Here is a 22,503-nt window from a genome sequence, read left to right as displayed (position 1 = left end):
TCATGAACTCCAGCAATTGCAGGCAAATAAGGACAAGATCAAACTATCCATTGTAGATTAATTGACAAAAAATCATTTGCTAGGAATTTGAAGATCACATTGGAAAAAAGATAAGTATATTTCATTGAAAAACTGTTTTAAACTTTTCCATAGTTTATCACAATAATACATTGGTATACTTCTTTAAAGCATTTGTAGTAATGAATTTGATAAAATAGATTTGACTATGATACAAGAGATACTACGTATTGCAAATGTGCAAAAATGAATGACTTATTGAATTTTGAAATATGAATGCAATTCATAAGAAACACTCTGGAAAAATAAGTATAAAGAAAAAGAAATTAGATAGTGAAAGCTACTCAAGGAGAGATTCTTTTTTTTAATTAACCAAAAACAAATAGGATTCACCATATAAAAATCTCATTCTATTTTTATGAATTGCTTGGGGATGCTAAAATAACTTTCTGTCAGCAGATCAGGTCCCCATTGACCATGATCTATTTCAGTCCCAAAATGTATTCTTGTTCTATGGATAATAGGTAACCTCCTTGGTGCCATTTTTAGATCAGTCCGTGGGCAAACATTAGGCAGAAAGCATGTTAATATTTTTCAGGATAGGCTAAGGCTTTAGCAAAGTGGGTTTCTTGCTTGCAGAAGCAGTGATAGTGGGCTAAGCACAGGAGAGAGTGTCTGCTGAAGCTCAGAATCTATACAAGCATAAATTGCTTCAAGTCAAAAAAAAAAAAAAAGCAAATAAACTAACAAAACAATCCTACTGAGATCATTAAGATGCCCAGAGAGGATGTGCACCAATTAGACTCAGACACACAGAGTACAGCTCCAAGGTTTTGATACTCTCAGCTCAGCCTAAATCTCTGTCTTCAGAACAAATAAGCTAATATATTTAAAAATGCAAATCACTATCGTCATCCATGACAAATTCTTATTAATTACCTCTTTTGCTGTCAAAAAGAGGCAACTAATAAGTCAATTTTGTGTCAGAGATAGGCCTTATCTTTACTTCAAATGACCATTTTTCACCATTTTGAAAGCCATATTTGTCTAGCAAAATGGCACTTTCTAACGGCTCAACCTAATAAAACCTGGCTTTTCTCAAAACAAATCTCAGGCTAATTTCTTCATGAAAGGAGCAACCTGCCGGGCGCGGTGGCTCAAGCCTGTAATCCCAGCACTTTGGGAGGCCAAGGCGGGTGGATCACGAGGTCAAGAGATCAAGACCATCCTGGTCAACATGGTGAAACCCCGTCTCTACTAAAACTACAAAAAATGAGCTGGGCATGGTGGCACATGCCTGTAATCCCAGCTACTCAGGAGGCTGAGGCAGGAGAATTGCCTGAACCCAGGAGGCGGCTCGTTGCGGTGAGCCGAGATCGCGCCATTGCACTCCAGCCTGGGTAACAAGAGCGAAACTCCGTCTCAAAAAATAAAAAAAAGAAAAGAAAAGAAAGGAGCAACCTGTGAAAGCTAAGTGCCCAACCCAAGCTTCCACTTATCATTACCCTCCCACATTTTTTTAAGCTAATGATATGCTCTAATAAAGTAAATATCATTACTATATGCTTGTCCATCTGTTGCTCCAGGGAAGCAAGAAGTTTCAAGCTCCAAGAAAATATCTTTTTCACTCCTTCCAAGCAAGATGCCCTTATCAGAGCTCTTCCAACTAAACTAACACTCAGAAGAGTATTTGAGTATTATTAGATCAGACGAGTATTGGATTCCTTCCTTCACACACAGCATATACTGGTGCCCCAGCTATCTATGACCACTGTTGTTGAGCAGGACTCTCACTTTCTATCTCATACCTATCTGCACTGGGAGACAGAGATAGCCCACACAATAAAACTAAGGCTCAGAAGAAAAGCCAGTGGAAGACAGAAATAGTACTTGCTTCATATGGGTGAGTTCCAAAGAAATTAGGTCATTTGTGGTTAAGAGAAGCATTACACAGATTTCCTTCAGTCACCCAAAACCTATATATGAGCCTCAAAAAGCAAATTAACAATATTGAATGGGTTAGTGGGACTTTTTTCTGTTATTATGCTATCTAACAAGTTAGTACTAATAATATTTTTATACATTATAGAATATATACTATATATTTGTAATTAATATTTTAAAGACTATTTTGTATTTATACATTCTTTAATTCATTGACTCAATTGACAAATATTGGGTTCCAAGCCCCTACTAAATATTTGTCTTCAAGTTCATACTCTTTAAAACGCCATTCAAATAAGTCCACCCAATAGACTAAACCCATATGTCCTCACAGTTTGTTACACTAGAGACAGTAATATTTCAACTTTGCATTTAAAGAGTTCACTTTCTGCATTTTGAATACACAGAGTCCTTTCCACTCTTTGCCAAATTCTCTTTGGAGATGTCAATCCCAATCCCCAAGTACCAGGGATAAAGTGCAGATGTGCTAAATGGTGTGGCTTCCTCTTCTTCTATATCTCTTCCCATTTCCTAATATTAATATATATATAATATATATATAATGAAATAATAGGAAATACATTATATATATATATATATATATATATATATTTCCTACTCTTGGAAATACATTATATATATTTCCTATAATAATAGGAAATATTTCCTATATATATAGTTCCTGTAATAATAGGAACTATATATATATTTCAAGAGGTATCTTGATATCTACATTAAACTGACTGGACTTAGAAAAACTTTTTAGGGAGGCAAAAATTGAGTGCCCACATGCCTACCTCTTCTGTGAATCCCCTAAGAAAGTCCTTCTGTCTGACTAGGAAGCCTAAGACTGTTTACAATTAACTGACAAAAATCAATTAAAAGTATTTATTTTTTAAAAGCTTGTTTTAGCCAACCCACCCTCAAAAGAGAGAGAGAGAGTCTGAGCGAGAAGAAAAATTTAGTGGCCTACATTGTTTGGGATTCGTGAGACTAGAGAGTATAAAGAAATCTCCACATCGATCATAGATATAAAGATATCAAAGTTATAAAAATTGAACTCAAAGTTCAAGAGCTATAGACTGAGGGAGAAGGAATAGAGTCTTATAGAATAGCTAAGAAGTTGAAAATTCAGGATTACTAATCATGGCAGCAAAAGACAGTTTCGGAAAGTACATGATGTATTAGTCAAGTAAAGAATCTAGGAAGCTAAAAAAATCCTGTAACATCCGAACTACTAGGAAATATTTAAGAAAGCATGTCATGCTAGACAATATGTGTGAAAAGTGTCCTCTTTTAAAAACCATTGAAAAATTGGCCAAAATACATATTTTCTTTTACCAAAGACATTTTTCATATATAACATCCTCCAATTAATTTAAGTGAAATGAAATAAGTAATACCCAAACTGATGTTTCTTGAAACTTCTAAATCATCTGAGGCTGAGCAAAAAGCTGGAGATTTAGCAATGTATATTATGTTGTGGGAAAATTACCTCCTCAAAATAGCAAAGGGAAAATTGGCAGCTTAGTCAAATACACCAGAAGGAATGAATAATCTTACTCAGTAGCTTAGGGATGAGAACTTGGTGGAAAATATAACTAAATGTTGAGGAAAGTTGTTTAAAGCAGTTGTGTATTTTTGAAGTTGATTTTTTTCCATTCTAAAAAGAACTGCTGGCCCACTCACATTGTGATATAAATAGAAAAAAGTATCATAAAATAAATAAAATATTGAAGTACCAATAAAAAACCTTTTAATAACAAGATTTCACCATGGAAATGTGTAGTTCTTTCATATATTGCTATCAGCAGTAACCATGTCTATGTCTTAGTTTTAAGAGGAATGAAATAAATCAGTAGGCATTTCTTGAGCACCTGCTATGCGTTAGGAGATTCATACCAGATGTATTGGGAAAGTAACAGAGTAAATGGAGTAGTAATAACAATTCTAACAATATGGTAATTGTTTATAAGTGATACAGCAATTCTAGAGTGATTCTTAAGCTAGACCATAAGTATTACAAACCAACTCAGGATATTCATAATAATGAGCTGGCTTATTTTCTTGCTACTCTCCTTTATCTGCTGACCATCAGTAAAATACACCTCACCACCAGTCTGAGTTCTGCCACTATCCCCCATCCCCTAAAGCTCAGCATGCTTCTTCATAGTGTCCCTTGGTCCCTACAGTATCTGTTACTCTGGATATTTATATCACTACACTCTGTTTCCTGATGTAGTATTTCAAGGCAAAAACTACCTCTTAAACTTCTTGGAAATTGTTCCCACATTTAAAACAACATACGTTGTAAATAAATATTGTTAATAGAATATGTTGATGCACATAATAAAATAGATCACTTCAAACTAAAAAAATAAAACTAATATATTTTAAAGTTTTATAAATATTTAAAATATCACAAAAATTTGGGGAAAACTACGGATTAGTTAGTCTGCAGTTTATTAAAATAACTGTACAAAATCGATTGGTAATTTTTACACTTGACAAAATCCACCTGTATTTTATGAAAAGTAGATGATTTGGAGAACATGATTAATTTTCTCTGACTGCTTTCAGAGAAAACTAATGCACCAAACATTTGGTTTTAATGTAAACCAAACTACTGACTAAGGGATGTGGCTTTTATATAAATGGGATAGAGTTTCAAAGTATGACTTACACTTCTAACATTAAGACAATCTTCAGAAAAATTGGGGATAGTTGGGGAATGAGTATGTGGCCGAGGCACAGCAGAGTTCAGCAGTGGTTGTGATGGGTTATAATTGAGGAACAACTGTCTGTAGTGGCTGTGAACCTACACTTTGGATCCAGACCCCTGAGTTTAAATCTGGGCTCTGTTACTTAGCAGCTCTGTAATTCTGGGCAAATCACTTATACCTTGCTGTGCCTCAATTCTCTCATCTGTAAAAAATATTACTGTGAAGACTACATGAATATATATGAAATGCTTAAAATATTTTCCAGCAAGTTATAGGCACAGTATCAGTTGATGTTTTTATTGCTGTTGTGCAGTATAAATTTCTACTGTAAAGTTGAGCATGAAATAACACGAATATTTAATTTGATCTGACTTGGTGACCCCAGAAATAACCATCCTTTCACTAATCAGCTCTTGAGACGTCATTCACACTAAAGTAAGCACTTGCTAAAGAGTGCAAAGTGGCCGGGTGTGGTGACTCATGCCTGGGTAATCCTAGCACTTTGGTAGGCCAAGGCAGGTGGATCACCTGAGGTCAGGAGTTCAAGACCAGCCTTGCCAACAAGGTGAAATCCCATTTCTACTAAAAATACAAAAAAGTAGCTGGGCATTGTGGCGGGTACCTGTAATCTCAGCTAATCAGGAGGCTGAAGCAGGAGAATCACTTGAACCTGGGAGGCAGATGTTGCAGTGGGTTGAGATCGCGCCACTGCACTCCAGCATGGGAAGAAACTCCATTTTGGGGAAAAAAAAAAAAAAAAGAGTGCAAAGCAAACTTGCATTAGTTATAGAGAATTAATGAGTTTGTACTAATCCAGACATTTTTAATTAGATGTGAATTTAGATATAATCTTGCCTAACTTCCTCATTTAACAGATGGAGAAATGGAAACCTAAGTATTAGGTTGTGTGATCAAAGCTACACTGGAGAACTGAGAGTAGAGACCAAATCCCTTAATGCCTGCCTGCAGTTATTTCTAGGTTAGAGGCAGCACCATGAATCTGAAAGCATCCAGCTTTCTGATGTGAAACAGACAGGGCTCGAATCCAAGACTACCATTTACTACACATATGATCTAGGCAACTTACCAAAATACCAAGGCTCAGTTTTCTCAACCATAAAATTATGTGTATAACAACATAACAACACATGGCAGAGTTTGTTATGAAGAATAAAGATAGTTCATGTAAAGCAACTAACATAGTACATAGAACATAATAGGTACTCAATAAATCATGGTGATGATGATGATGATGACATGCTGCTCTTTAAATTCTATACTAAATACATTTCACAGATTCTTCATTTGCCATGCTATTTATAAACAGAACACATGACAATAAATGAACTAATATACTATTACTCTATATTTATACCACATACACACACATACACACCCTACTGTATTAGACTATGTTGCCTTACTCCCTCCTTGAACACCAGTTAATATATATAGCCTTCTTAATGCAGCATTAAATTTACGGCATTTTTCTTATGGAAAAGGAAGGAGCCTAAATTTTCAATTACGATGCCAATGTTGGCATTTTTCTTTCCATGTAACATTATTGCAAATAATTACCAAAATATGCACAATATTGATTCAATAAACTAAAATTGATTTCATCTTCCATTTGTCATTTTGAATGTTCATACTTAATTTGTTACTTTTTCACATTTCAAAGACTAATTTGAAGCTCAACTCTGATATAATTTATCATCATCACTTCTCCCTCTTCTTCGCAGCATTTTGAACGTTTATCACTATTTTAAACTCATTGTTGAATGACTATCCTTCTTACCACCCTCATATCTATGAAGGAAGTAGGACACTATTCCCAACATACTGACACTTAATAGGTATTTCATAAATATAACAGGTTCCTAGCATATAATTAAATGTAAAAATCTGTATTTCAGAGACAGGTTTAAGGTGGCAGTAAAAATTTTACAGTATGTTCACTCTACTACAAACATACTGGAATCCCAAAACGAATACTCAGACCCTACTTTTATATAGTAAGTAAAGCCACTAAATTCCTAGGTTTTTGTCTTCGAATCCTCCATGATTTGCATGGTGACTGCACAATAGTTACCTAGTGAACACTTGTTATCTGGCTAGCTGAGATCTGTTCTAATGTTTAGGATATCATTTCTCTACATATGAAAAATAAATAACAAAACTGACATAAAAAAACATGGCTGGAGGTAAAATATAGTTCTTACATTTTGGGCACGTAAAGCCTACAGTTTAGTAATTGTACATTAAACAAGCACTCATTGCCTAAAAAGCATTACTAACTACAGAACATTCTGTACTTAAAACAGTTATGAGTTTGGGGAGGTACTTATTTATATAAGATTTAAAGAATGGCATTAGACTCCTGTCATAAACACACCTAAATGTCAGATGAATTGTTGGTCCTGCTTCATGTCTTTTTCCAAACTGCCAAAAAAAGAGATTTTAAACTAGGTTTAAAAATGAAAGAACTAAGGACAAATGAATAAAATAAGGTTTGTTGCATGTTAGCTTAAACTATTTAAAGAACAGCATTTTTAAGAGGAATTTTGAGAATGATTGAAGTGAAAATCTGAAACTGACCTAGTTTGTATACCCTTTAGGAATGCAATGAAGGTTGTATGTTACGATAGACAGCTACTCTTTCCTCACAATGCACAGCTGTATGCGTAGATTTGCCGAGGCGCTTTGTTTTGCTTTTTTTCCCCCAAAGTGTCCTTCTCAGTTCTCTATTGCTGCCCATTAACTAAGTCCAACTGCTGAAAATGTGTCTCAGAATGCTAAGAACGTGTATTTCCTGTCCTAAATGCCCACAGCAACCCTGCTGTAGCTCAGTACTTAACACCTGCCTTATGCCCATATTTATTTCAGGTAAAAAATGCCATCAAAGTCACATTTTTTGAAAATGGGGGACAAATATATGGGCTTTTAAAAGTACCACATTTCCTATTGTCAAATTCTTATACTTGATTCATAACCAACCAATACAACTGTAATTGTTAAGCACCATACTATGTGCTGTATGGGAAAGTAAGTGTGCTGTATGAAGCCATAATTCATTTTACTAGTGAGTCTACCATATCACTAAATACAGCAATCACACAGGAAACAATTTAAGCAAAATACCACAGGCTATTATAAAGTGATAAATGATATCATGCATACTTCATTTAAGATGCCTAAAGAAATAAAAAGTAATAATCACAGGTACTACTCACTGAGCACTAAGCACTATACTGGGTGCTTAACGGAATGATGTAACTTAATCCTTATTATAAGCCTCTCTGGTAGGTTATATTATTACCTCCACTTTAAAGATCTGAGTACTTCAGACCATATCCTCAAGATCCTATAGCTCAGTCAGAATGAGCCCCAACAAGAAAATAAGGCTAGAGCTTGACTTTGAAGGATAAATAGAAAAAAAACACCCCATAAGAGTACTTGAATTATTATTCATACATTCTTTTTTTTACATCTTCTTTTTTATTTCTTTTTTTAAAATTTGCATCTTCTTTTTCTTAAAGACTCTAAGCAGAGAAAATAGCTCTTTAATTTTGCAAATAGAATCTTAACGTATCTACAGCCTTTAAAATTGAAAAGCCCATGAAGAATAGTTACGTCTATGGTAAAATGGAACTAAAGAGAAATAGAAGTTAGGTAGATGGGAAAGAAAATGCTTTCAGTAGAGAATTTTGCAGTTGAACTTTGAAAACAGAAAGTCGTTATTGTGGGAAAGGACAAGTTGTACTGCTATGGAAATCTCCACTTATATAAACTTGAATTAATTTACTTCTTCATTAAATGTGCTTCATCTCTCTTCCCTATCCTGTTGATTGATGCCACCACCATCTATCTTAACTTCCATTTCTCTCACCCAATATATCCAATCAATCAGTCATTAAGTCTTGAGACTTAAAAGTAGGAGGTTGTCTCAGCTCTGCCACTTATTAGATAGGTGACCTTGGGAAGATTATTTGATCTTTAACTAATAATTTACTAATTGGTAAAAACATAGATAAAAATAGAACATATTTTATAAGTTGTTAGAATTCAATTCTAGACTAAATGTGAAAGTTTTTCTAACTGGCACATAAAAAGCATTCAGAATATTCAGCTATTAATTATTCATGGAAATATGAACAAAAGATTCTATATTGGGCTCATTATTTTCTGTCTACATACATACATGTATCATATGTATAGATATACATTTTTATATATACACAATACATACAATTTAATGTCTATTCTTAATAGATATATGAAAAATTGAATATTGAATGCCATAGAATTGTGTTTAAGAAAAATAGCTCTGGATTCAGACAGAGCTGAATTAATTTCAATATTAGGTTTACCATTTTCTATCTGCATTTTATTGAATAATATATCACCTAACAACTGAAAGACTTAGTTTCTTCATCTATAAAATAGTTACTGTGAGCTTGAAGTTAGGTAATACACGTCAAGCACGTTATGTAGTGCCTGACACAATCAATGTTACTCATTCGATTATATCACTGGTATTTTTCATAAGATGCAGTATGCATATATTAATGCATAAAAATTGTGGCTGTACAAGAACTAAAGAATATATATTGAAGTGATTTTTTAAAATATAATTTCATTAAGAAATCTTTCTTTTTTGTTCTATGGTTGTTTACTTTTCAAATCATTCTATTAATCCCAATCACCTGCATCCATGAGAGAGTAGGTACCCTAAGAAGTAGTTAAGAATGTGAAAGGATAGAACCACAAGAATCAGTCTCAATTAAAATATGAACAAGGGCAAAGGCGGCGGGAAGGTAATAATGAGCAGAAACAGAACAGCTGCTTTGCCTTCTGAGCTGCCCAAAGACACACTGAAGCTACCCATAGATGCTTTTAGATTCCACCAATTGGCCTTTTCTCCTTGCTTCATGAATATTCCATAAGCTATAAGCTTTCCAATTCCCAAAGAACTGAAATGGTCGCCATAAGCCTGCGCCAGGTTATCGACAACAGTCCATGGGTCACATATAGTGACAATGAATCAAACTACTAGTCAGCTACCCAAGGAGCTACTGAAATACCAAATGTCGCGTAAGACTCTAAAAATAATTCAAAGTGAGGAGTTCAAACACATTTTAAGCAAAGGCAGTATCGTTTGAATAAGTAAATAGCTTTACAAGTTGGAACACATATTTGAATAAGCAAATTTCAGCTTCCTGATTGAAATCTCTACTGAAATTCAAAACTTACAAAATTCTTAGAATAAATATTTATTTCTAGTTACATGTTGCAATATTTTGCAACATACTTTTCCTTCTTGATTTCTTTCTTCCTATTTCTCTTTCTCTCTCTGTCCTTTAATTTTAATGTGTTCTTAATCTTTAAAGTTGTACTCAATACTGAAGCCATTCGATGACAAGTGATACTGTAAAACCAGCTACACTCTGGCAGGGATCTAGAATCAGGAGGATGGATAGGCCAACCCATTAATCACTGTCTTTGGACTACAGATATTCTTCAAGTAAACCACTGTGGAAATCTAAGTTGTTACATATACATAGTCACACATTGTAGAAGATATGAAGCATATATAAAGCATATTTTGACTAGATGTATTTTAAAGTCTTTCTCAATGCTTAAATGGTATAATCCTATGTCCTTCACAACCAAATTTGATCTTCTTGACCTTGAATGTGCCATTTGCACATAGCATGTAGATCATTCTGAAAAAGGAGTTACTGCATAAGAATGAACTTAGCCAATGGAATGAACTTAATCAAGCATTTACTGTAATGGCAATTGCTGTAGCCAGGAAGTATGTTTTAGGGAACAAATGGAAGATTATCAGGTCTCTTCCCATCTTTAGAAATTCAGCAGAATAGTTTTATTCTGATTAAGTAGTACTTTGAAATATTTAGAATATTCCATGATAGCACTAATACAATGAGTCTCATAACTTTGTAAAAATATATATAGTTACTTATTATAACACAAAAATTATATATATATATATATATATATATGTCTCCAAAACTGGAATACGTGGATCTACAGTAATCCTGGCATTGAAGAGTCAATATATTTTATAATTTCAACATTATTAGAATATCACAAATTTAATATGTTGTTTTAAAACTTACTGTTAACCACTCATGATATACAAATATGACATAACTTTCAAAGTACACAAAGAAAGGAATAAGGAAAATTTTTGTGATAAAAATATAATAGCAAAATTAATATTAAGAAATAAAAGAAATTTTAAAATGTATTAAAATCAGACCAAATAGAATTCAAGGAAAAAAAATTATATGGGAGAAAGCAGTAAGTTTATTGTATTATTATATACCTGAACTGATATAGAAATAAAGCAGTTATGTGTCTCTACATGTTGAATATCATAGAATTAAAATGTATAAAATAAAAATAATTAAAATGCAAAAAAATTAATATGATCTCATAATATAAATTTTCAAATATTTTTTGGTATTTGAAAAGTCAAGATAATAAGAGGTTATTTGTTAAATAGCTAAAATAATATTTTAAGTAAAATTGTTTTAATAATTAAAAATTAACTTTTTTCAATTTGGCATCAAACATTTATAAGGTTTTAGCATAGCTCAGGGCACAGTGAAAATATATGTAACATTGAAATCTGTATAGGTAATATTTCTGAACATATGCAACTAAAATTTAACAATGAAGTTTTTAAAAATCCCATTTGAATGTGTTATTATCTCCAAATAATTCTTATTGCACAGATAAAAGCAGCAGCATAATTATAGAATATTTAGGAAATAATTATAATAATATTGAATATCTAAAGGTATGAATTACGGCCAAAGCTGTTTGCAAAGGAAATCTTATTGTAATAAGAAAAATTTATTATTAAATAAGACACAGACTATACTCAATCGTAATTTTTTAAACTAATAAATAGTATGTAAAATTCATTCTGATAATTTTTTAAAATTGTGAAGACATGGATTTATTTAGATAAAAATATGAACTATCTGAACTCAGTGGAAAGACATGAATTTTTCACCTGGATACATGCCATTCTTAAAGGGCCCAGTGCCCTGTAGGAAGAAGAAGAGAGCTATAAATTGCAGGATTCTTGACCAGTTAATGCCTGCGAGGTTGAACACCTAACCTAATTTGTTCGACTACCACCTCTCTGAGAATAGAATCCCAAAATCCTAATCCTACTCCCACACTTCCTGCCCCCTTTAATACTATCAGAGCCCTGTCACCATCTAACACATTACCTGTTTTTTTAATTTATGTTTTTTACAATTGTCTGCTAACTCTTTCTTGCCCCACACAAGTAAATGTAAGCTGCATCTGGCAGGACATTTGCTTTTTGGTACATTATAGACTCACAGACACCAAACAGGAAATCTGGCACAAAGTTGGCACTAAACATATAATTGTTGAATGGGTGAATGAGTCAATTAATGAATCAATAAGGGACTGAGCTGTCATCTGTACAGAATAAAGTTGATGATTTATATACATGTTGATTCGAGTATATGCAAACAAAGGGAGTCTTAGACTACCATTTGTGGCAAATACAATATACTGTGTGTAAGTGACCCCAGGCATTTGTCTGCTGGTTCAGAAAAGAAGCTGAGTAGAATGAGAATGAGAGAGAAAGAGAGAGAGGGAGTTGGAGAGTAGCAGAAGAAGAGGAAGAAGAGGAAAAACAGAGAGGGGGCACAAATGTAAAATACAATAGCTCTTATTGAGCTTTCCACATCTTTTTAGATCTATCTCTTTAGGTCAAGAATTCATCTATCTTCTTGCTTACTGGTTTTGTTTTCTTCTTTAATCCATAGGTACAGGCCCCACCCTGCCCCATGCAGTAGTTCTAATGTGTGGCCATGTTAAGAGCTGCTGCTTTAAAGACTCCACAAGAAAACTATTAGAACTGATAAACAAATTCAGTAAAGTTGCAGGATATGAAATTAATATATAAAAATCAGTAGCATTTTTATATGTCAACAGTGAACAATCTGAAAAAGAAATTTTAAAAAATCCTGTTTACAAAAGCCACAAATAAAATTAAATACCTAGGAATTAACTTCACCAAAGAAATCAAAGATCTCTATAATGAAAATTACAAAACATTGATAAAAGAAATTGAAGAGGACACCAAAAAATGAAAACAGATTTCATGTTCATGGATTGGAAGAATCAATATTAATAAAATTTCCATACTACCAAAAGCAACTTACAGGTTCAATGCAATCCCCATCAAAATACCAAAGATATTCCTCACAGAAATAGCAAAAACAATCCAAAAATTTATGTGGAACCACAAAAGACCCAGAGCAGTCAAAACTATCCTAAACACAAAGACTGAAACTGGAGGAATCAAATTACCTGATTATAGATTATACTACAAACCTATTGTAATCAAAACAGCATGATACTGGCATAAACACCAATGCATAGATCAATGAAACAGAATAGAGAACCCAGAAACAAATCCGCACACCTGCAGCACATTCATTTTTAACATAGGTGCCAAGCATTTACACTGGGGTAAAGACAGTCTCTTCAACAAATAGTGCTAATAAAACTGTATATTCATAGGCAGAAGAATGAAAATTGACCCCTATCTCTTGCCATATAGAAAAATCATATCAAAATGCATTTAAGACCACCTCAAACCATTAAATTACTACAAGAAAACATTGAGGGATATTTCTAGAACATTGATCTGGGCAAAAATTTCTTAATACCTGACAAGCACAGGCAACCAGAAACAAAAATGGACAGAAGGATCACGTCAAGTTAAAAAGCTTGTGCACAGCAAAAAATACAATCAACAAAGTGAAGAGACAACCCGCAGACTGGGAGAAAATATTTGCAAGCTACTCATCTGACAAAGAATTAAGAATCAGAATATATAAAGAGGTCAAACAACTGAATAGGGAAAAATCTGATAATCCAATCAAAAATGTGCAAAAGATTTGAATAGATGATACGGTTTGGCTACGTCCCCAGCCAAATCTCAACTTGAATTGTATCTCCCAGAATTCTCACGTGTTGTGGGAGGGATCCAGGTGCAAGTAATTGAATCATGGGGTATAGTCTTTCCTGTGCTATTCTTGTGATAGTGAGTAAATCCATGAGATCTGATGGGTTTATCAGGGTTTTTCACTTTTGCTTCTTCCTCATTTCTCTCTTGCCACAGCCATGTAAGAAGTGCCTTCCACCTTCCACCATGATTCTCAGGCCTCCCCAGCCATGTGGGACTGTAAGTCCAATTAAATGTCTTTTTACTCCCAGTTTCAGGTGTGTCTTTATCAGTAGTGTGAAAATGGACTAATACAATAGACATTTCTCAAAAGAAGGCATGCAAATGGTAAACGGGCATATAAAAAGTGCTCAACATCACTGAACATCAGAGAAATGCAAATCAAAATTACAATGACGTATCATCTCACCCCAGGTAAAATGGCTTATATCCAAAAGACAGGCAATAGCAAATGCTGGCAAGGATGTGGAGAAAAGGGAACACATGTACACTGTTAGCGGGAATGTAAATTAGTACAACCACTATGGAGAACAGTTGGAGGGTCGTCAAAAAACTAAAAATAGAGCTACCATATGATCCAGCAATTCTGCTACTGGGTTTATACTCCAAAGAATGGAAATCAATGTATCAGAGAGATATCTATACTGCCATGTTTGTTGCGGATCTGTCTATAATAACTAAAATTTGGAAGCAACCTATGTGCCTATCAACTGAAAAATATATAGAGAAAATAGGGTACATATATACAGTGAATGACTATTCAGTCATAAATAAAGAATGAGATCCAATTATTTTCTATAACATGGGTGGAGCTGGAGATCATTATGTTAATTGAAATAATCCAGGCACAGAAAGTTAAACATTGCATATTCTCACTTATTTGTGGGATCTGAAAATCAACACAATTGAACTCATGAACACAAAGAGTAAAAGGAAGGTTACGGAGACGGGGAAGGGTATTGGGAGTTTGGTGGAGGGGAAATAGGGATGATTAATGAGTACAAAAAATAGAATGAATGAGACCTACTATTTGATAGCACAACAGAGCAATGATAGCCAATAATAACTTACTTGTACATTTTAAAATAAAGAATGTAATTAGACTGTAATTCAAAGGATACATGCTTGAGGAAATGGCTATCCTATTTTCCATAATGTGCTTATTTCACATTGCATGCCTGTATCAAAACATCTCATGTACCCCATGAATATATGCATCTATTATGTAGTCACAAAAATTAAACATACGAAAAAAATTTTAAGAGACAAACAAAAACAAACCTCTGCTATGTTTTGCACAATGAACTCCATTAAAATATTTGTTAAACTCACTTAAAGATGTCCACAGGTTCATCCTAATAGTATATATGAGATTTTGCCCCTTTCTGTAAAAAGATCTGTAACTCCGAAAGAAACTTTCAAACAATTAGCTTCACCTGCATCTAGCCCTTTCACAGCTGTTTAATTTTTAAGCTTAAAGTTTAAGCTCATAAAGTTACTTTTAATTTTTCTGGAGTTTTAAATGACTTACAAGTTGTTATTGGTATTTTTAAGTTCTCAGTTTGTTCCTCTGACAACATAAATTTGACCAAGGAGCTAAATCTTAAAATGAAAGCAGATTAAGTCAAATACCTGCAAAGGGGCTTCAGAATGCTTCTCTTTTGGTGCTGGAGCAGTAGGAGCTTCCTGAGGGGGCTTTGATGTCTTCTTTTTGGCTTTTTCCATTTGAATATTGGTGAAATAGTTGACAGCAGCAAACTCGATAAGGGCCGAAAATACAAAAGCAAAGCAGACAGCTATGAACCAATCCATGGCAGTAGCATAGGACACTTTGGGCAAAGAATGTCGTGCACTGATGCTTAGTGTGGTCATGGTGAGGACAGTTGTTATTCCTTCAAAGCAAAAGAGCAGAGAGAGAAAACACCTTACTGTTATTTCCATATAAAGCCACCGCCACCACCAACAAAAACCTAGAAGATCAAGTGGGATAGGGTTAACAAAATTTACAATAACTCAAACAAAATCATCTTCGATGGAGAATTTGAATCTTAGCGGTCCAGTAAAATTAGCACAGGCTTTGGAGTGAGAGAAGGATATGGTTCTTATCCTAGTTTGTCTAATAATTGGCTTAATATATCTTGCATTGAGTTTGGAAATTTTTTTGGGTTTTATTAGACACCTGCTGATTGGGTTTTCTCTAAAGATTAAAAGCATGTAAGGCACCTAGCACATAGTGGGATGATACTGGAACCTAAGCCAGCATACCTAAGGGACTCAACAGACATACACCTATCAGGAAGAGAAACTCATTAAAGCATTGACTCAGCTAGAAATGGAAAGTGAGGAACACTGGCCTCCTAAATTGGAGCATTAGAATTTCTAGAGTTAAGCAAGGCCCACTGCCATTGAGAACCACTGCCAGAAAAGGGATGAATTATACATAGGTCTTTCTTATCTTTATATATTATCTATTTAATTAAAATACTAAATTTACCAGTTATGCAGAAGCTTCATTTCTATAAAACAATAAAGGTATATGACTGGAGGAATAGATTTCCAGAGCAGTTTGGCATTATAGATATTGGACCTCTACCATCCATCAGTTTACAGCTGACTGGAAAATATTTGCAAAAACAACAGAAGTACTTCTCCATCAGTAAGCTTCTGAAGCACCACATCCAGGAATGCTTTCTCCTTAGCCTGGAAAAAATGTCAGTTCCCACTCTTGATAGAAAAATTCTCCTTGCCACTGGTACTATAATGTAACACATTATTTAAGAATGCTAATATTTGGCCACTTGTCCATTTCTGCATCTATACATGTCTGTCTAATCTATATTATGCAATTAAGATTGGAAATTTTGGGGGGATTTACTACATACATTTTAACTGATTCTGTATAATGACTAGGATAGTGCCTGAAGTTAACACGCAACATGTTTGGAGATGATGATGATGATGATGATGATGATAGAACAATGATGTTGAAGGCATTTAAACTGCATATTCCAATCTATGGCAATCCCCAGCTGAAAGGCAAATAATGCATGTTCAACCATACTATTTCAATTTGGGGAAAATAATATTGTCTCCTCAATTTAGAATTTTGTTGTGTTCTGCCTGCCTACTGTTCCTTAACTGATCCATGTGTGCAACCCTCATTTCCACAGCTTTATTAAGCATAGTCTTCTTGAGGGCACACGAGTCTAAGACTGCTTCAGGTTTATAATATTTCACATGGTGCTAGGCACAAGATAAATGCACAGGAAATAAAAGCTCATTATTTCCAGTTCCTCCCCAATCCATTTTCTCTGAAATCCAATCTCTTCTAAATCTTCAATGCCTAGAACATGAAAAATTGGAGCAACTGTGCAGCACATGAGCTACACATCATTTATAAAGATCTTATAAGCTATACAGAGAAAGAAACTTGAGAACTTGGTTGTATTCCCTTTTAAAATTTTTTGTGACATTGTTAACATTCCTACTAGTCTAAAATAGATTATAAAATGAGTTTATTCAAATATATAAATATCTACATATCTATGAAAATGCTATATTGTGAATTTATTGGATTTTATTTCAGAAAGAGACCTTGGAACATTTAGGCCTTCATTTTGAATCTCAGAAAAGTGGCACCATTCCCATGTTGGCTGTGAGATATATGAATAAACAATAAAATAACTGAAAATTTTTAGCTACATCTGATGACAGATAAAAATGTTTTTCTTGTTCATAACAATTTCAATTTAATGAGCTATTAAAAATTCAAACATGTGCTATTAATTTTTCAGATATGTAAGCATTATTTTCCCCCAAATGTCATAGAAACAATGCTAAAAGTGGCTATAATAAAATATGAACAGTGCAGTATAAATAATAATACTATTCAGTATTCAGAAAATTCTACAGAGACAGTAATGTGATAACCTTAAAGGATACTCAAATTCAAATATAAGCAACTTAAGATTGCCTATCTTTTGAACTTTTTTTTTTTTTTGTAATAGGACGATTTTTCTCGATGATCAGAAGTAGTGGTCTTCATCTTCTCTTGCCATGTGAAAAAATATTCTTACCAATGTCAGACAAACAGAATACAAATGTAGTTATTGACCCATACATTCAATAATTATTTTCCACTTGTTAAGGAGGATAGATCACCAGGTTCATGAGTTAAATGATGATGTGGACACCAACACACACACAAAAATGCTGGATAGGTGGCTATCTTCCTTTTATCTTGCACTGTTTTCAATCAGTTTGATTTTAAAATCTGTAGAATAGCCCTCCAGATACCATGGTTCCTGTTTTATGACACTGGCAGAACTGGGAAAGTAGCTGGCACAAACATTTGGCTAAATATTTAAATGTTGCCACATCTTTAGGCATTAAAAAGTTATCTCTCCTGGTGTTAAAATTTAAAGAACACCATGACAAAGGTATGCTTATTATACTTGGTTTCAGATGGAACATTTGGTTAAATGAAAACCAATGGAATAGCAAACAGAAACCAACTTGTCAGAATAAAAATCCGTGTTTCCTTTGCATCCAGGAAGACAATTTATCTGTCACGTATGGCTTAGCCAGCATCTACCCTGAACACATTTAAAAGCCACGTTTTAAAAAATATATCCAATTATTGATGCCATTCCCTGCATTTAGTATGCTGAATATGCACCATATTGGCTGGCCCAGAAGCTGAGAAAGGATGTGTAAGAGTAGGCAAAGACTGTACACAAGAGTGAATTTTTGGCTGGCCACTCCTAGAAAATGAAATAGCAATGATTAAGATATGCCAGCTGGCATTTACTTGTGTTTAATGTTTTACTATACTGGAATAATTAGAAAACTTAGAGGCATACAGCTTTGGTGATAGAAGGCCTTTGGAGAGATTTTTAGCATATTCTGCTCCTTTTATTTGCATTGATATTTTCTGGGGGGTTTTGTTTTTGCACCATCTCTAATGACGTCTCTGACCTAGCAAATTATCTTTTTATGAGTGAAAAGGGAAATACGAGTTAGAAAAGAAAAAATTAGCCCAGAATTAGTATTTACCAAAAATCTAACATGAAAATAGACTGCCAAATTTCCCTAAAATACTTAAAACTTAAATTTCCTAAGAGAGTACCTTCATAGACCCTCAATGATAGTCTAATAATTATCAATCTGATGCATCTTAGGTCTTTGAAGACTTAATTACCAACACAATTTCTCTGCTTGACTAAAAACAATATCCTGGAACATGGGCACAAAAGATGGATAAATTTCAAAAAAAAAAAAAAAAAAAAAAAAAAAAAAAATTAAAAAAAAAAAAAAAAAAAAAAAAAACACCCACAAACTGTCTTTAGCACGCATCCATATAATCTCACTCAGCAGCTCTGGAATTCTCCACAAGCCCCCACATCCCCACACCTCCTGTGAAGACATAATGGCTGAGTTGTCAAAGTTACACAGAAATTGTCTTGGGTCCACTAATTACAATTTGACTTTATACAAGTTACTTAATATGCTTGAGTCATTTTCCTTATCTATAAAAAATAATGACTACCTTGCTGAGTAATTATTAGGGTTAACAATATTTGGCAAATCTGTTTATCATTGGTACTAGTAACACTAATACCCTTACTTCATGCTACTTAATTTCCTTAAAATATCTTATTTGGACAGGAAATGTTGGGTGAGCCTAGCTGTAATCAATACTAGCCCTCCACACCACTAGAAATTTCTATTATTTGGGGACAAGCTAGACAGAACAGTAGGTTAGAGTCAATCAAGAAATAAAAGGTTATCAAGTCATCACAATAATAATATATGGCAGACAGTCTCATTAATGTATCAAGCAATGATTCTCAAATGAAGTCAACAGCTTGGAATACCATACTAATAAATAGTAATAAATAACACTTAAATGGTATTTACTGTGCACGAGGCATTATTTCAAGGGCTTTATCTGAATCAACTCATTTTATTCTTACAGCAGTACTTCATAGGAAGTACATGCAATCATTCATCCTGTTTTAACAAATGAGGAAGCAGGCAAAGGTAACTTATTGAAGGTTCACAGCTAGTAAGTGATAGACCCTGGGTTAGAAAGTAGGATTTTTGCCTCCACATTCTATACTTATGACACTATCACCTCTTGATTACAGGCACCTATAATGGATCATTATTTTCTGTTCTACAAGCTCTTTAGGATCATATTTTTTAAAAAACTATATGTATACAAGAGTCTTTTTATTTGTAAAATATAGTAGAAACTTCTGAGTTTTCTTTTTAATTTTTAATGAGGGTATTTCCTGAAATATTTATATTTTTGTACAAGAAAAAGGAAAGAGACTTTGGATGCTCAGCCTCAGCAGACACTTTCTGCCTAGTCAAGAGTGCTTCAAAACATGATGTATAAAGACACAAAATTAGCTTGACTGTTGTGCTAATGAACATCAAGAACTTAGCAGAGTGTCCGATAGTACACACTAGAAAGTTATGCTTTCTTTAAAACACTCAAAAGTCAAGGAAACTAAGTCAGAACAAAATCTACCTTCCTTAGATAAGAGAAGTATGGGAGAAAGTGATTAATACAAACCAGATACCCTATATTGAGTACTGTACATAACTCTTTGAATTCTCACTAGTCTATGAGGGAAAGATGTATTGTCATAATTTTATGGATGGAGAAAATCAGTGGCAAATTTTGGTTTAAACCTAGACTTGCTGACATCCACAGCTTAGATTTGTTGTTTTCTCTCTTTCATTTTCACACCCATATTTAATAACTAAAATATATTCAACACTTTCAGTTGTGCAGTTATTCTTTAATTGAACCCTCATAACTCTTTAAGGTACCATTATACCTGCTCACTTACTTCCTAAGATCACATCCTGCCTTCACCATTGGCCCACCATGAGTTTCTCCAGTATAATTCCAAATTTTTTTTTCTATTTTTCTAATGCATCCTCGTACTCCAACACTTTCTTAGAGAAACCTAAGATTAAAGGTAGGATAGTTGTTTATAGAGTATTTCAGATCAGTTGAGGACACTAAGGCATCCTCATCAGCAGTTTTTGAAAAGGATGGGGAGGTAGGATGAAAAGTTCCTATTCTCCTTAGTTCCTTCATACCAGCATCTCTTCAGCTATTGCGTGATAATGGATATTATACCATGGTTGTGATCCTACCAGGTAGAAAAGCAAAGAGGAATTGGCACCCTTGTGAGGACTACACCATCATTCCAGAGCAATTCTGATTATTTTCCTTCTTATTCTACTACTGAATGCTTTTGTTACTCACAATAAACAGAGGAAAAAATAGAGAAAGACATTAAAGTAACTATAATTATAACAAATTTTACTATTTAAAAGCATGACTGACATGTAGAAGACATTAACAGTTATAAAAATTTTGAAGTCATATGTTCTGAACTTTATATGGTTCAGAATACTATATGGTATATATGAAGCCAATATAAAAACAAAAAGTAAAAACAATGTTTAGAAAAAAAAAAGATGTAAATAGATGAGCTTATAAACTAAGCAAATAATACCTTCCAGTTCAATGCATTTAAACCATTTGCATTTTGTTCCTCTTCATTAAAAGCTAAATTATTCTAAGGCTTTCATATTTATTCAGCCATGACTTTTATTTGTTTTATTTTAAGCTGCCAGTGCATTTCATTTTAACACATAGACATAATTTTAATTCAATTACACAGCATTATACTTGGAGCCCAAGAATATCACTAAAAGTGAGATTATGTCCAGATTCACATTTGGTCTTCGCCTGTCTGGTTCTCAACAAGAGAAATCTGATGCATGGCCCCAGAGGAAAGGAGGGATGCCCCTATCTCCCCAGGCTTTATTACTATGTACCGGCTAGGTAAAAATGAAAGCCTGTGTTATTCCTTATTCAGGGTAGCCCTATGTATTAGGGTTTATGATTTTCTTAGAAATATCCCATGAATCCTGATCAAAATGTAATTTGAACAAAAACACTCAAGAAATGAATTGCAATTACCAAATACAGTCCTAGCAGGAACTGATTCTTTATTTATCCAGAATGAAACTTGAGAAAGAATCACTGTCATAATGCATGGAATATAGGTCTGAATCATAAAATAGCCCATCTTCCGTCTGAGGTGGAAGTAAACCGTCATAACAATATATTCACCTGCCAAGAAAACAGGAGGAAAGTGTGTTATCAGTTCTGCAGGCAGTTAGTCAATGGCTTCATAAACATATTTCAGATGAACAAACAGGATTCTAAGCAAAGAAATTAACTTTTGTGCATAGCTACACAAACATCAGTAAGTATGTAGTTTCCTAGCAAGAAAGAAAATGATATTGAATGTTATTATACAGAAAAACACTTTGTTCCGTGTAATGATTAAACAATTTAACAAATTGGGCTAAAACTTTTTTTAAATTTCTGTAGTGCTTTCTATTTTGATGGTCTAGTATTGCTAAGGCAATTAGCTTTCATTTTCAGTGTTTTTTAGCAACAGCATTTAGACCTAACTCTTATGGAAAACTACTGGGAAAAAAATGGAAATACACACACAGACACTGACACATACACACACACACACATTTATGAAAATATAACTTTAGAAAGGAATAAATATATGCTATTTTATTTACATGTAAATATATATATATATTTCATTCATATATATATTTCATACACACTCACAAGCTCAGAGAGAGATTACCTTAGTTATAGAAAACAGTTGAATTTCTAAACGTTCTTTATATGAAGAAAAATACAGACATGTA

General features: G+C 33.7%; 1 protein-coding gene across 3 annotated transcripts in view; it reads right to left on the bottom strand.

The window, feature by feature from the left end:
* GABRA4 (gamma-aminobutyric acid type A receptor subunit alpha4) overlaps nt 1-22,503 on the bottom strand; it is a 76,257-nt gene that overhangs the window by 25,339 nt on the left and 28,415 nt on the right. For 2 of the 3 annotated variants that reach the window (XM_017540335.2, XM_037742646.1), the window contains exons 7-8: nt 21,746-21,898; nt 15,367-15,626 (exon numbers count right to left, since the gene is read on the bottom strand). In XM_017540335.2, the coding sequence (XP_017395824.1) occupies nt 15,367-15,626; nt 21,746-21,898 (413 nt within the window). The remainder of the gene's footprint in view (nt 1-15,366; nt 15,627-21,745; nt 21,899-22,503) is intronic. The other variant, XM_017540336.2, reaches the window with a different exon arrangement.

This window comes from Cebus imitator, unplaced genomic scaffold (assembly GCF_001604975.1).
Source record: "Cebus imitator isolate Cc_AM_T3 unplaced genomic scaffold, Cebus_imitator-1.0 Scaffold124, whole genome shotgun sequence".
NCBI lineage: Eukaryota > Metazoa > Chordata > Mammalia > Primates > Cebidae > Cebus > Cebus imitator.
Note: the sequence above shows the minus strand (reverse complement) of the source record. Positions and strands in the feature narration are given on the sequence as shown.